General features: G+C 32.9%; 1 protein-coding gene across 1 annotated transcript in view; it reads right to left on the bottom strand.

Annotated features, from left to right (window-relative positions):
* The window catches only part of SREK1IP1 (SREK1 interacting protein 1), a 35,335-nt gene that overhangs the window by 8,884 nt on the left and 9,395 nt on the right, over window positions 1-17,056 (bottom strand). The window contains exons 2-3 of the mRNA XM_079144689.1: window positions 15,855-15,902; window positions 7,224-7,367 (exon numbers count right to left, since the gene is read on the bottom strand). Of these exons, the coding sequence (XP_079000815.1) occupies window positions 7,224-7,367; window positions 15,855-15,902 (192 nt within the window). The remainder of the gene's footprint in view (window positions 1-7,223; window positions 7,368-15,854; window positions 15,903-17,056) is intronic.

Raw genomic sequence — 17,056 nt, 5'->3', positions numbered from 1 at the left:
TTAGTTGTAGATGGACACAATACCATTATTTTATTTATTTATTTTTATGGGGTGTGAGGATCGAACCCAGAGCCTTACATGTGCTAGAAGAGCACTCTACCACAGAGCCACAACCCAGCCGCCAAAATGATTCTGTTGTATGGAATGGTCATTCTATCACTCAGTGACTTCAGTTAGAGAGATACAAAGAAAGGGGTGCTTGAGGGTTTTAAGGGGAAGGTTAAGTCAACATGTATGTCAGAGGTCCTTGATCCCCATCTGAATATCAGTGTGTTGGTCTTTTTTTACTTCCTTTTCTCTCAAATTAGCTTTTATTTCCCAATTCTGAGTTCTGTTACTAGAAGAGAAGAGAGATACCGGTTGAGAAAATATGGCTAATTTGCCTAAAAATTTTGTACATTCATCATGAGAAACAGGTTTGAATAGGCATGAGAGACAGCATGACACAGCAGCTTTGGAGTTAAGGCAGACTGATAGTTAAATGTAGCCTTCTGACTTATTAGCTATGTGAACTTAAACAAGTTTCAAGCTAAAAAGGGAACAGAACATATTAACTTCATTAATTATTGAGGATAAAGGAAAGCAAGGTATAAAATAGTGGTATTTTGGCATAAGTGGTTGATCAGAGGCAAGCATTATAATTACCACTTTCTGAAACAGCTTTATTGAGATACAACTGGCATATAATAAACTACATATATTTAGTGTATACTTCGATAAGGCTTTAGAAACAATAACCAGTCAAGACAAACATACCTTTTACTCCTCTCAGATTTTTGCTCCACAGTGTAATCCCTTCCTACTACCCCTTCCACCCCCAGACAACCACTGAATAGTTTCTGCGAACAGAGCTACTGTACAGATATACCACGATCTGTTTATCCAGGAACCTACTGAAGCCATCTAGGTTGTTTCCAGTTTGGGGGTATTATAAACAAAGCTTCTATGAACAGTTGTGTCAAGTTTGTGTAATGTCATATGCTTCATTTTTCTTGGGAAAATATCTAGGAGTAGAATAACAGTCATATGGTAGGTGTTATGTTTGATTAACTTTGAAGAAACGCACTGTTTTCCATAATTGCTTGCATCACTTTACACTGCCAGCAGTGGTTAAGAGAGTTCTTGTTGCTCAACATCCTTATAAAATGCTTGGTATGTTTAAATTCAAGACATTTTGGTAGGTACACAGAGATAGCTCACTGCAGCTATAATTTACATTCCCTTAACAGAAAATGATTGCTGAGCATCTTTTCATGTGCTTGTCATTGTATGTTACCTTTAGTGAGCTGCCCAAACCTTTTCATTTTAAATTTTGTTTATTACTAAATTTTGTTTATTACTAAATTCTGTTTATTACTGAATTCTTGGTAAAATCTGGATATACACCCTTTATCAAATATCATTTGGCAACTATTTTCTCCCAGACTATGGCTTATCTTTTTATTTGTCATCAGCAGAAGTCCTTGATATGATGAAATCCAATTTATCATCTTTTTTATTTTATAACATATGCTTTTTGTGTCATATCCAAGTAAATATTGCTTAACCCAAGTCACAATGACTTTTTCCTAGGTTTTGTTTCAGATGTTTTATACATTAAATTAAGGCCTATGATCCAGTTTGAGTTAATTTTTATACTTGTTGCATCATAGGGATTAAAGGTTACTACAATATAATTATTTGAGCATCATTTGTTGAAAAGACTCTTCTTTCTCTACAAAACTGCCTTTTCAATTCTGTCAAGAATTAGTTGAATTTATGCTTCTGGGAAGATGGAGCAGATATACTTTTCCTATGTCTCTCATTAAGTACAACTAAAATATAGGGAATGACACAGTAGTAACTTCTCTGGGATTTTTTTTTGCATCATATATCCTAGACCTGAAGCTGAAAAAGCTGGCATCCTGAAAATGCTAACAGGTACCAGACAAAAATGTCCCCTCTCCCCCTAAAATGTCCTTCATAGTAAAGAAACTGAAAAATGGGCAACCTAAAAAGGAAATTTTAGAAAATAACTGCTCTACTCCAGCCATATACTAAAGAAAACATTCTGTACCCATGCCAGCAAAGGCCAAGTGGGAGACTAGGCTTCCACTCTAAGGCATCACCATATCCTTGCTTGGGCATTTGAGAAAAATCCAATTACAGAGCCAGAACTTTCATCCCCAAGGGCCAGTAAGGAAATCTTCACTAATGATGCCGATGGAGACCAAATGGGGAGCCTGGATTTTCATCTCCACATCTGGCAGTTATGAGGTGCCCTTCCACCCACACTGAAGTGTTATCGGGGAAGCCCGGTGTAAGTCAGAATTCTTACCATTACCCAGTGATTAACAAGACCATCCACTCAGTGGTGTATCAGTGGAGACCACATGGGGGGTTGGATCTCCTGTCCTGACATAGTTGTAGCAAGGAGCCATGCCAACTTTTAGTATTGATGGCTGCTGAGTGGGGAAACTGGACTTCTTCCTCCAACTGTTAGTAAGAAGCCAGCACCCCCAATTTTCCTTCTGGAGTGAAAGTCATATAAAACAGAAGGTTTAAAGAAAAGAATTTCATAGTACAAATTTTAAAAGTCTAAATTTTGGCTGAAAACAACTTATCAAATCAAGAACCAGGATGAAAAATGAAATAATCATTAGATAATACCCAAGAGAGAACAGAATTATCTGAAAACATATTCAAAGCATTATAAAAAACCATCATAAAAATTCTTCTATGAATAATAATGCACGTTGAAACAAATGAAAAACAGAGAAGAAATAGGAGATACACAAAGAAGAACCAAATAAAAATTTTAGAACTAAAAATGTAATAAATTGAAATTTAAAAGCTCAGTAGATGCTGGGCTTAACCGAAGAATTGGAGGAACAGATAATCAGTGAATTAGAAGACAGATCCCTAGAAATCACTCAAGCTGAACAAGAGACAAAACAGACTTTAGAAAACAATGAACAGATTTTTAGAGACCTATGGGGAAGAGATATAATATTTTTATTGTTGGAGTCCTATAAAAAGAGGAGAAAAGAAGGTAGGGTTGAAAAAGTTTTAGAAAAATAATAGTTAACAACTTCTCAAATTGGGCAAGAGACATAAACCTACAGATTCAAGAAGCTCAGTGAAGCTCAAACAGGATAAACTCAAAGAAATCCACATTAAGATACATCATAATTAAACTTTTAGTTTTTTTGGTACACAGGATTGAACCCAGGGGCACTTAACCCCCAGCCCTTTCATAAATATTTCATTTAGAGACACAGTCTTGCTAAGTTGCTTGGGGCCTGGCTAAGGCTGGCTTTGAACTTGTGATTCTCCTGCCTCAGCCTCCTGAATAATTAAACTTTTGAAAGTGAAGAATAAAAAATCTTGAAAACAGTGAGAGAAAAATGATAAATTATGTATAGGGGTAAAACAATTAGAAGAAAAGCAGATTTCTAATTAGAAAGTGTGGAAGCCAGAAGGAAGTGGCACATTTTTCAATCACTGAAAGAAAAAAAAAAAACTGTCAACTTAGAACCTTCTCCACATTGAAAATATCCATCAGGAAATCAAGACATTCTCAGGTAAAGATAAACTAAAAGAATATATCAACAGCAGACAGAATGAGTAAAGAAAGTTCTCAAATGGAAAATAAAAAAAGCAACCCTAGAGCAGTGACAAGGAAAAAAATAGTTTCTAAATCATGTATGATGACAAAAAGCATAAATAATAACAGTACCTAGTATGGTTCTAAAAGTATTGTTTTAAGTCAGCTTTTTTTTTTTTCCTTTGGTCACCGTGACCAAAAGACCTGACAAAAACAACTTAAGAGGAGGAAAAGTTTCTTTTGGCTCAGTTTCAGAGGTTTAGTCTACAGTCAGTCAACTCTACAGCTCTGTGCCCAAGGTGAGGCAAACATCATGACAGCAGGGTATGGTGGAGGAAAACAGCTCAGGACATGGAAAGCAGGAAGGAGAGAACTTCACTCACCGGGGACAAAATATAAACCCCAAAGGTGTGTCCCAGTAACCTATTTCTTCCAGCAACATGCTACCTTACTATTGCTACCACCCAGTTAATCCATACCAGTGGATTAACCCCTGGTTAAGTTACAGCTCTCATAATCTAATCATCTCACCCCTGAACATTTTTGCATTGTCTTGCACATGAGCTTTTGAGGTAAACCTCTATGTCTAAACCATAACAAGTATGTAGAAGAAAAATTTAGGACAAATGTATTATAAAAGGGAGAGAGTAAAGAGATATAAAGAGTAGTAATGTTTCTCCATTTTACTGGTAAAATGATAATACTAACAGATTGTGTTAAGTCAGTATATAAAAAATAATATCTAGTGTATCCATTAACAAAGCAATACAAAACACCATTGAAAATTTTAAAAACACTGAAATATATTCAAAGAGTATACATAAATCAAAATGGAATTCCATAAAATGTTCAAGCAACTCATAGGAAGGCAGGAAAAAGATAACAGGAATGAAAAAATAGAACATACTTTTTTTTAAAAAGCAGACTTAAACCCTAACATATAAACAATCACTAAATTTAAAAAGTCTAAATGTACCATTTAAAACACAAGAGATTGGCAGGGTGGACTTAGAAATGTGACTCAAAATATACACGGTTTATAAGGAAATCATTTCAAATTCACCGATATAGGCATGTTAAATATAAAAGGATAGAAATAGATCTATCATGCCAAACATTAAGAAAGGAAAGATGAAGTGGTTATATTAATGTTAGATTTAAAAAAACGTAAGACTTTAGAGCAAAGAAATTACTGGGGTGGAAGACATTATATAAATTTTAATAAAACTGACAGAACTGAAAAAGATAAAGAGACAAATAGAGAATTATAGTAGGAGACGTCAATATTTCCCTTACAATGATTGATAGAAAGTCAGTAAGAAAACAGTATAAATCAACATCATCATCGACCAATACAATCTGATCAATATATAAAAAAATAACTCTACTCCCAAACAGGAGAATATATATTTCAAATGCCTACTGATTATGATCTTGGACCAAGAAAGAAACCTTCACTTGTCTCCCCTTCTTCCATGTGGTAAAGCAGAAGCTGAAGTTATTGATTTTGACACCTTTCTTCTTTTCTAACACATACATTAGTGCTGTATAGTTGCCTTTAAGTCCTGTTACAGGGCTACCCCAGAAATGTACTTTTTTGTTTGTTTGTTTTTGCTTCTTGTGGTACTGGGGATTGAACCAAGGGTACTCTATCACTGAGTAACATCCCCAGCGTTTTTCTTTTAAATTTTCATACAGGGTTCAGTAAGTTCCCAGGCTGGCCTCAGGCTTGCAATACTCTTGCCTTAGCTCCCCGAGTTGCTGGGAACATAGGCATGTACTACTATGTCTAGCTATACATTTTTTTCATTCAGTTCAAAATACCTTTTAATTTTCTATTGCTTTTTTGTTCTTTGATTCAATTATTTGGAAGCATGTTACAATTTAAACATTTGGAAATTTTCTGGGTAGCTTTCTGCTATTGATTTCTAATTTAATTTCCTTGTGGTCAGATTTGTATGACTTGTTTATTGACACTTGTTTTTATGGCACAGAGTAAAGTCTATTTTGGTAGATGTCCTATTATGTTGTTTCTGTGGTTGAGGTGTTATATAAATGTTAAGTAGGTCAAGTTGTCAATACTGCTCTTCATGTCTTTTGTATTTTTACTGCCTACTTGCTCCACTAATTATTGAGAGAAGTGTTTGAAATCTTAATTGGAATTTCTTCTTAATCCAGAAAGATTTTTTCCTTATAGATTTCCCATAGTTTGTTTCATATATCTTGAATTTTGTTACTCAATGTTATTAAACACATAGAATTTTTTTTTTTTTAAATTAAGTGACCTTTAATCATTATGAAAAAAAACCTGTTTTTTTTTTCTAGGTAACATTCTTTGTTTTGAAACCTACTTTGTCTGACACTTTAACTTTCTTTTGAGTAAAAGTCTTTTTTGTAAGTACAATAATTTCATAACAATTATTGTAACATGTCCAAAAACAAAGTTACCCAAAAAAAAAAAAAAAAAAAAAAAAAAAAAAGAGTAGCTAAGGGAATAATTTCCTCTTCCATTTAGGGATGGTGAATAAGGTGTCTACTTACTATATTGTACAGACCAGTTAGTTCTAATAAAAACAAAATAAACATTGACTTCAAGAAATTTCTTTTTCTGACCATCTCCTCTTAGAAACCAGCAGCATCAATAATAATAGGATATGAAAATTCAAATGTTGAAGACAAAAGTGAATTTTGGATGGTTTAGTATTTCTCTACTACTGAAAATTCTTAAAACTATTCCACCTTTATTTATTGAGGTTAGTTCTGAGACAGGATGATGAGATGTACAGAGGTTAATGGGAAAAGTCTGAGTTTTTGTAATATAATAAGATGTTGGAAAAGAATATAACTAATCTTTTGTGTACAAAATAGAAGGCAAAAAGGTCCTGATGTATTATAGTACTTAGTTTTGTAATAATTGGTGGAGTTGCGGTCTGTTGTACAACATACAGAGGAGCCAAAAGTTATGATCCACTATTTAGGGGGCTTTGGGATTATATTAAAGACTCATACTAACAGCAACCAGGAGGATCTGTGTTTAAATACCTGTCACCAGGTTTATAGTTACACCAGTTGCTTTTTAAATCCCTGACTAAACAGTTTCAAATCTATACCCATTCATCTAAATTTCCTATTTTAGATTCCAATCGACCACTTCCCAAATATCCTGTATAGCTGTCTTACAAAAAGTATATTCTGAGCCAAAGATAGGCCTTACTCCAATCATCATGTGGATTTACTTAAGCCATATCTTTATGAATCCTAAAGCACTCATTGTAAGTCATTCATTTAAATCTGGTTTCCACTGTCATTCAAGGGAGAGGGACAATTAAAGTAAATGGTTAATTGGGGGTAGAAACCAAGTCAAGAAGATTCTATGTACCAAGTGACACATCCAATGGGGAAAAAAATAAACAACAAAAAGGCAAAACAAGGGCTATGAAATCAGAAACAAAACTTATTTCCTGGTTCTATCACAGTTTAGTTTTTAATCTTAGCCAAAAAAAGCTATTTCTTACCAATACAGTAGTTTTATGTAAAATAGAGAAGACTCTTAATGAAAAATATGATAAACAAGCATAACATAACAGCTGGACATCTAGAAACATTTTTAAGAATGAAGAAAAAAATTATTGCTTACGTTTTTCCTGTAATGCCTGCAATTTATTCAGTTCTTCATTCTCTTCATCACTATCTTCACTGCTTGTGCTGCTGACATCCAAAACTATGTCTCTTTTGGGGTCTACTCGGAGAAAATTGCGGCACTCAAAAGTCAGATGACCAGCTAAGTGAACAAACGAAAAAAGAGAGAGAGAGAGAGGGAGAAAGAGAGAAAGAGAAAGAAAGAGAGAGAGAGAGAGAGAGAGAGAGAGAGAAATAAACTATATACTGTGTATTTTTGGTTTCACGATCTCATGGTAAGCAACAAACTACAATTTCAATAACATAAAAAAACTTTAATTTTTATTTAGTTGATGGTAGTTTGGTTATTTTCCCTATACTTTTTCTTCTGACAAGAGAACTTTTACCTTTCTTTGCCAGAAGTTCTAATTCAATTAACATTTTGGGAGACACTTCGATTGGATTTTAGAATTCTGAATTATTGTGTTTTCCCTTTCTAAATGTATGTTATATTTTAAACTAAATTAATTAAAAATATACTCATATTTGAAATATTGTATTTTACTTCTTTCTCTTATTTTTCCTTCTCAGCTTAATTATGGTATTCATGCAATTACACAGTTTCCATCTAATTAAAATTGTCTCAATTATATATACATGCATTAAGGAACTAAATACATTTTTTTCTAAAGGATGCCTAAAATTTTAATTCTGACATCATTTTCCTAATGACTCTCCCTGTAAGAAAACTGTAATAACTCTCTACTTACTGCATAATATATTAAAAGAAAAATCTAATACTACAAACACCAGAAAAGCACAGGAAACAATTTAATCAATACCTATATACTTATCACATACATGTCAACATTTTGTCACATTTAAGGCAAATGTTCACACACATGTATATGTGTACACAAACACATACAAAGTTGGGCAGTTTATATTACCTTCAAAACTGCCCAATTTAATTCTGTCTTCTGAGGTAACTACACTGAAATTCATGTCTATCTTTCCCAGACAATGCTATTATATGATATGTTTTCAAGAAACAAAACAATTGTATTTATCATTCTGCAACTTGTTCCTCTCACTCTATATGTTTTATGACTTACCTACATTAACATAAATAGAGGTAATTTTCTCATTTTATCTAATAGATAATGTTCCATTACATAAAAATTATATTTATTTATTTAGCCTACTACTGATAGAAACTTAGGTTACTTCTAGTAAATTCTAGTTAATTTCTTTCTGCATACCCACCCATTTTCGAAAGGGCAGTAGCTTTCAAATTTTCTTGACCATGACTGACCAATGGTAAACAATGATGATTATGATAATGATGATGATGATGATGATGATTTAATGCAGCAACCAAGTGTACCCATACATAAATCCATACATATACACACTTTAACATACAGACCAATGGAATAGAACTAGAAGTCCAGAAATAAACCCACACATAAATGGTATAATGAATTCTGCAAAGAGTATCACATCCATCCAGTGGGAAAAGAATAGTTTCTTCAACAGACGGTACAGGGGCAACTGGATTTCCACACACAAAAGAATAATGGTGGACTCCTCACCTCACACCACATGCAAATGTTAACTAAAAACAGATTAGACATCACAGAATGTAAGAGCTAAAACCATCAAACTCTTACACAAAAGCACAGGAGTAAATCTTTATCATTTTGGATTTGCAAAAGCCTCTAAGATGTAACACTAAAACCAGAAGCATTGAAAGAAAAAAATAAAAACTGAACTTAATCAAAATTAAAATTTTTTTTGTGTAAAGAACACTTTCAGGAAAATTTTAAAATTACTATGATAGAGGAGAAAATATCTGCAAAACATTTAGGGTAGGGTTTAATATTCAGAATATATAAAAAATGACAATTCAACAGTTAAAAGACAAACCAGTTTAAAAAATGTGCAAGTGACTTAAATATACATTTACCCAGATAAGAAATACAAATGGCTAATAAGCGCACAAATACATTTTTCATTAGGAAAATGCAAATGAAAACCACAAAAAATAACTTCATGTCTTATAGAATGGTCAGAACTCTTCTCCTGTCAAAACTTCTCTGACACCAAGTATGTGAATTTCTTCCACACCAATAAGCAGTTCTATAACTTTCTGGACACTAACTGGGTATTCTACAATTAAATTAATTTTGACATTACCTAGAATTAGTGCAGACCCCACAGGTTATGGGTACATTCCTACAAGATTCCCCCTAAATCCAGATTACCCTCATAAATCTGGGCCACCCTTTTCTTTTGATTGGCAAGCTACAAAGTCAGAGGATCTCATAAGCCCCTCTCAAGTTTGATAATTTGTTTAAATGGCTCAAAAAACAGAGGAAAATGATTACTTACCAAGAGCACAAACAGCCAAGTGGAAGAGATATATATGGCAATATGTGGGTGAGGGACATAGAGCTCTCTTTGGGTATGGCATACACCCAGGACCTTACTGTGTTCCTCAACCCAGAAGTTCTGTGAATCCTTTAATTCAGGGTTTTGTTTTGATTTTTTCCCCAATACATGGGCATGACTGATTAAATCACTGACCAATGGTGATAGAAGTCAGTTTCCAGCTCCTTGTACATGTTCTCCTTCTTTTGGATAGATGGAAGTGGGGCTGAAAAGTGCCAACCATATAATCATATGGTTGGTTCCTTTGCAACCAGTCCCTATGTTGAAGCTATGTAGGGGTCCACAAAGAGTCATCTATTAGTATAAACTTAGGTTTGGTTGAAAGGGACTTGATAATGAATAATGAAAGATGTTTTTATTACCCCTATCTGTCAAGAAATTTCAAGTGTTTTAGAAGCTCAGTGTCTGGAATCAGGCACAATGATCAAATACATATTTCTTATTATCATAAATGGCTATAATAAAAAAATGGAAAATAATAAATGTTGGTAAAGTTGTGGAGAAATGTGAAGATCCTATATATTTCTAGAGGGAATACAAAATGATTTAGCTGCTACGGAAAGCAGTCTGGAAGTTGTCCAAATGCCAATAGATGACCTAGTAATTCCACTTAGATATATACATAAAATTATTGAAAACAGGAACTCAAGTGATACTTGTACAGCAACGTCCACTATAGCATTATTCAAATATCTATCAAAAGATGGGTGGAAAATGAAAATGTGGTATATCCATACAATGGAATATTATTCAGCCATAAAATCATGCCACGGATCATGCTATGGCATGGTTGAACTTTGAAAACATTAAACTAAGGAGAATAAGCCACACAAATATTGTGGGATTCCACCTGTACAAAATATCTAGAACAGGCAAATTCATAGAGGCAGAGAGTAGAGAGAAGCTGCCACAGGCTGAGGAAAGATGGGAGTAGAGAGAATATTACTTTAATGCTTAGAGTTTCTATTTTGGGTGATAAAAATATTTTAGCATAAAGTGGAGAGAGTTGTCCAGCATTGTGAATGTAATTAATACCACTGAATGATTCACTTCAAAATGGTCAAAATAGTATATTTCATGTTACATAGATTTTACCACAATAATAAAAAAGGAATTAAAAAGGAGCATGGTGTAGCATCGAAAACCACAGTTCCACTTAGAATAACCTTGAGCCTCTGTTTTCTAAGTTGTTACAATGACAACAATTCATAGCAATTATTGAGGACTTCTGTAGACAGGCATTGATCTAAACACTTTACTTGCATGAATTCATTTAATCTCCACAGCAACTCTATGGAATTAGGTAACATAATTATCTCAACTTACAGAAAGAAAACTGAAGCACAGCGTAGCTAGGCAATTTGCCTAATATCACATAGGTAGTAAGTGCCAGCTGAAGTTTGTAGTTCAGTAATCTGGTACCAGAGCCACTAATCTTGAATGTTCATATAAAACAACATACCTATATCACAAAGTTGTTTTAAGAATGAAAAGCAGTGTAATTGTATCTTTGAAGTGCTTAGCAAACAGTCTAATACCAAATAAGTATTTAATACATGGTGCCAGGTTATGACCATGTATTGTACCAATATAAACAAAAGTATATTCTCCTCTTTCCTTATTCCAGGAGTGGTCATGTTGGCAACTCAATAAATACCAAGTAACAATAAAATCTCTAGTTTCAATTTTACTGTGGTAGATAAAAGCCTACAAATGCATAAATTAAAAACAAAAGTCTTGATTATTAGGTGCCTAAATGCCGACTTCTTGGCCTATAGGATGTATAGACTGTGCTAACATACTGATAGCTCAACCAAGCTTTGGTTCTATCTAAAATCTTTGGATTTGAGAATGCAAAAGTTATTTAAAAAGCTTTTGCATTCTTAAACCCAATTAATCTCATCAAACTTTACATCCCTATCATTTTGATTTAAAAAAAGCATAGGCCTCTGTAATTACTGAAGTCCCAGCCATGTACACAGTTTATACACCCCCAGTCTAGATGATCACTGCTTTTCTCTTCCTGCCTGTTTACTATAGCTTCTGAAGCATACTGGAAGTTAACCCCAGTTTGGACCTTGTCACTATTTATTTACAAGTAAATAAACATTAACCAATTCTAAGATGAATCAGTAACCTTACTTAAAATGTTGCCTTCATATTCTGGGATACACAAGGGTCATCTATGAGGAAGACAGCTCACTTGTCTAGTAAGAGGTTTCTGTTATGTAGATTCACAGCTACCTGCTAACAGGTAAACAGCTCTATTCATGAGGTCTTTGGAACTCATTATCCTGCCATAAGCTTTAATGGACACAGTAGATTGTTGGCTTTTCTCAGTTCCTTGACAATCTATCTTCCATGACTACACTACTGTCACCTGCAATTAGTGTATCTCTGAAAGTTTTAACTCCAAAATTGCACTGACTTACAACCTTCTGGTTTTCTCATTCCTTTACACCACTCAGAGATTTGTTTGTGAACCTCATTAAGACCAATAATGCCTTGAGCTTTTCATTTTCTCCTATTTTCAAATCTTTCATTACTGATCAACTCTTGTGTCTCTTTGACTCTTTCATATCCTTGTCTGTCTACCATATCTCACTGCAAAATAAAGTTTGGCTTTATTTTTCTGGGTTGTTCCCACTCCTGGGAAGTCAAGCAATGCTTGAGAACAACACATATTCATAAATATTAGCATAAAAATAAACTAGCTGTCTCACTTTATTTGTCCTTAGTCTACTTCCTTTCCTACTTCTCTCAATGACTTTTCCAAACCTGTGCCTGACTCAAGAAATTCCTTAGCCCAGTGATCCTATTCCACTCCAACAGACTCTTTAAGAAGACAATTCTATCTCCTAGTTTATAAGAAAACTGAGATTAGCAGGCATTACTTCTTTCTACTTTTTGTCTCTACACCTAAAAACATTTATACTTGCCCTCATTTAGTTTCTTCCAAACTTAAGAGGTATTCTTGTCATACCTCTTAGGGAAACTTACTTAATCTTCTGTGCCAGATATCTACAATGTCTTTTCTAATGCTCCCTCAGTCCACATAAACATACCTCAAAAACCCTCCACTTTCTCCACATTCCCTTTTAAGAATTTCTGATTTTTGTAAATTTCTTGAAAATGGAGACTACTATATTGGCCTTCTCTACTTCTTTATCCTCCTCTTCAGGCTAGAATCTACACAGTTTATTTCATGACCTAAAATTCTAAATAAACTAATCTTGCTAAGGTTAGAAAAGCATCCAACTTGCCAAAGCCAATGAATTCAATTCATAGCAATTATTGAGGACTTCTGTAGACAGGCATTGATCTAAACATTACTTACAAATCCATTACTTACAAATCTTATCAGACTACGTTCCCTGAACATAAAAAGTCAGCTTCTCTGGCCTACATGATACTGCACACTCTTGTTTCTACTGGCATTAAACATTTTTAGCCTTTTTTTTTTGTCCACTCATTCCTATACATTTTACTACATCAGTTGATATTTCACTCTGTCAAGAGTCTGTTAGTGATGATTCTACAATCTGTTTAATTAAATCTCATTTAGACCAATAAAATGTAAATGTAGAGAAAAAGATCATTTCTATGAAACAAATATGTACTTATGGAAAGACTTGATTTAAATTAATTGCTTTAAAAAAGCATTTTTTAAATTAGAGATTGGCAAGAAGACTATGGAATATAGGATGAAATTCTAAAACAATGAGAAAATTGTGTCTCAAATGGGGTGCCACCAGAAATGTGGGGCAGAAAACTCTCCATTTTCCAGGATGTTGTGTCCATCATACTGCAGGAAGCTTAGGATCCCAGGGTTCTACATTTCAATTGTGATAGTGCTTTCCCCACACTCTGTTATTGTCAGCTACAACCAACCTCCACAGATTTCTAGGTAGATAGTACTGTTTCTAGTTGAGAGATAATGACAGAACTAGAATGCTATACTCAAATTTCTTTACATGTATCTGAACTTGTTCTCTATTTTCGAAGAAACAAACTATAAAAAGTAGAAAATTCATTTGAGATGTGGGTTGCACACAAAGCATTACGTTAACATTAATAAGCAGACTATAGGCAAAAAAATAAGGTGAGGACTTCATACCAAAATAAACTGAAGTTAAATAAAATGTGAGAGGTATTTAGACATCTACTTTGATTTCCTGCTGTTGTGTACAAATATCTAACCACTGAATCTACTATACTGAATTTTTTATAATCATGTTTTCTGAGAACTGTCACAATTATTTGACATTTACTCCATAGAAAGGCTTAGGGTCCTTATAGTTTTTAAGTATTCATATGTTTTCAATTTCAAAAAAATCTAATAAAAGCTCACTATAATAATACTTTCTATAAATTTCTTTTAAATTAATTTTGCTAAGGAAATTCTGCCATGAAAAGGAGACATTTTATTTAGTAACATGTTCATCCTTAACTTGAAATTAACATGAAACAGTAATATATCCAGTATTGAAGCACAATGACAATAAAATATTTTCAAATACTAGAATTTTTAGAAAATTTAGGGAAATAGTATTCTTTTGTAACTAAATGAAGAATGCCCATATTTCTTGGCACTAAAACATTTCAAATGGTCTTATTTGTCTTTCCCTTACCTATATACAAGCAATACAAAGATTCTGGCCCCCAAATAAAAGACAAGTTAATTTTTAAAATGTAGTTTCTATGATAAAGTCATGTAAAATGAGAGTACTTCCATCTCTAACAGTTGTAGGGATGTAACTTTAACAAAGAAGGGAAATATTAATAAAATTTTCCATGAGACAAATTAGAAATTGTTTAATAATTTAATCACTGAAATCCAGATCTGAATAAGAAAACAGAAGAACCAAACTTGAAAGAAGGTGAAAACTATTTGCTGACTTGGTTTCTCTTAAAAATGAATTGCTGCAGATGCTTCCATTGTTATCTAAAATAAAATAGCAATGAGGAAACTAAATCAACAAATATTCTGTTTCCAGAAAATGAGCTTAACTACTTTCTTAGAAGTCTTAGTTTTTAAAAGAAGAATAAACTGATATGAGTAGAGAGACTAGGAAATCCATTCCTGATTTTGAAGTAAATACAGCATTTCTATCTATAAAAAGGTTCTCAAGTCTTCTTCAATAAAAAATATGAGACATGTAAATCAGCAATGATTAAAACAAAGCAAATAAAGTAGAAACAAATATGACAAATTAAAATACAGAAAAGAAGGCAATCACTTTTTACAAGCAAGTCTGTTCTTCAGTTTTCATTTATATGATATACACATAAATATATACTTATGCAACCAACTTTGCTACTCCAGCAAACTTCCTCTGAAACAAATGTGAGCTTTTGCTGGGAAGCTTGTGACTTACTTCCTTGGCATGCTTTCATTGTGTCCATTTGATGGAAATATATGTCCTGCATGCTCTTTTAACCTTTACTCTTGCATGGAATTTTTTTTTTTTTTAATTAAACCACCCTTATGTTGTTATAAAATAATTTTTCAATGAATTGGTGTGTCATTAACAATCCAGGTTAATTTGCATGGTCTCCAAACAACTTAGAAAATAGCAAACACTGTTATAATAGCTATTAGTAAAGCCTAAGAATTGTTACATTGAACTACAGAAATGTTACTTATTTAGAGTATAAAATTACAATTTTTTTAGTAATACATATAGTTATACTTGTTTTAAGTTTACCTTTTCATTCTATTATAGTAATCATAATAGAGATTAATGGTTGTTTAAATCAAGTATTTTTTGCCCATGAGAAAAATTTCTGGAATCAATCAAACCCTTGAAAGAAAGAATAAATATTTCAATACACATGAATAATATTCAAAAAGTTTTCGATGCCTTCACTTCTTCATCTAGTATCCAGGATAAGGAGTAAAAGAACATGTATATATAGATTTGATAAAATATATATTTTCTCCAAACTCCTAAATAATCTACTAACCACTTGTACATCTTGACACATGAGACACATGGCTACCTGTCATTGGGTCTACAGCAAGGAAGAAAACTATTTAATGCTAACAGAAATTTCTGAATCAACTGTAAGCCTTAGTCTAGGAATACAGAACTATGCACAGGGCTCCTGAAATTAGAATACTAAGGTATACTGCCCAAAGAGCAATGATTCCAGTAAGTGCAATGCACAGAATGCTGTCTTTTAGTATACTTACGGTAGCCACATTTTTTACAGCCTGCTCTGACATTGTCCTTGTTGCAACCTGAAATACAATTGGATAGATTTTAGGAAATGTGGATAAACAAAAACATAAAAACTTTATCAAATGAAAAAACCTAAAAAAAAAAAAATCATTTGTAAAATTTGTTGAAAAAACAATAATGATATCTGACTCATCTTAGTAACACTACTCAATTATGACTTAGAAATCAATTAACTCAAGGCCAGTTTACTCAAATCATTTGATAAATACTTCAGACTTTCTTCCAATTCAACAGAAATGCAATAATATAGTCAAGAACTTAAACATTTCAGGAATTCCACCACACAAAAGAAATTCCAGGGTACTTTGGCCTGTCCCTCAAATGTAAAACAATTGATTTACTAGATATATATGTGAACATTAAGGTTAATAAATGTTCTTCTGCTTTCTATTATAAGAAAAAACAATCCAAACCTTCTTAAAAAAATTGCAGAAATTTTGGAAAAAAATCACTATAACTGCTAGGTATTATAAGAAATACCTAAACTCAACATTCAGACTTTGACAAAAGAAAACATACAAGTCACATTGATAAACCTCAAAAAATTTTCCCAGTAGCCCTGGGTAATCAGTAGTATAGGCAGGTAATTCTGAAGACATAAATATTAGAGATAAAACAAAGTTGAAGTTTTATTGTGGTGAAATAAATACAACATAAAATATACCATCTTAACCATTTTAAGTGTACAATCCAGTAGCATTAAGCATATTTAGTGTAATACAACCATTAGTATAATCCACTTCCAAAACATTTTCTTCGTCCCAAATAGTAACTGTACCCACTAAATAACTGTGTATTCCCTACTTTTTCCAGCTCCTATTAATCTTTAATTCTCTCCTGTCTGTAAAAATTTGCCACATGTATGAGGAAATCATATAATATTTATACTTCTGAGTCTAACATATTTTACTTAGCAGAATGTTTTCAAGGATCATTTATAGTATATATCAGAATTGTATTCCTTTTTATAGTGGAATAATATTCCATTGTGTGCACACATAGTTAAAACTAATTTTAACCTCCAGTAGTGGCTTCCATCAAGCAATGAAGAAGCCCAGTACAGTATGATTCCATTTTTTTGATGAAGGGTATTTAGCTGTTAAAACAATGTAATAATATATTAAATACATATAATGCAAATATGTGTTGATTT

The sequence above is a fragment of the Sciurus vulgaris genome, assembly GCF_902686455.1.
Source record: "Sciurus vulgaris genome assembly, chromosome: 6".
NCBI classification, from domain to species: domain Eukaryota; kingdom Metazoa; phylum Chordata; class Mammalia; order Rodentia; family Sciuridae; genus Sciurus; species Sciurus vulgaris.
Note: the sequence above shows the minus strand (reverse complement) of the source record. Positions and strands in the feature narration are given on the sequence as shown.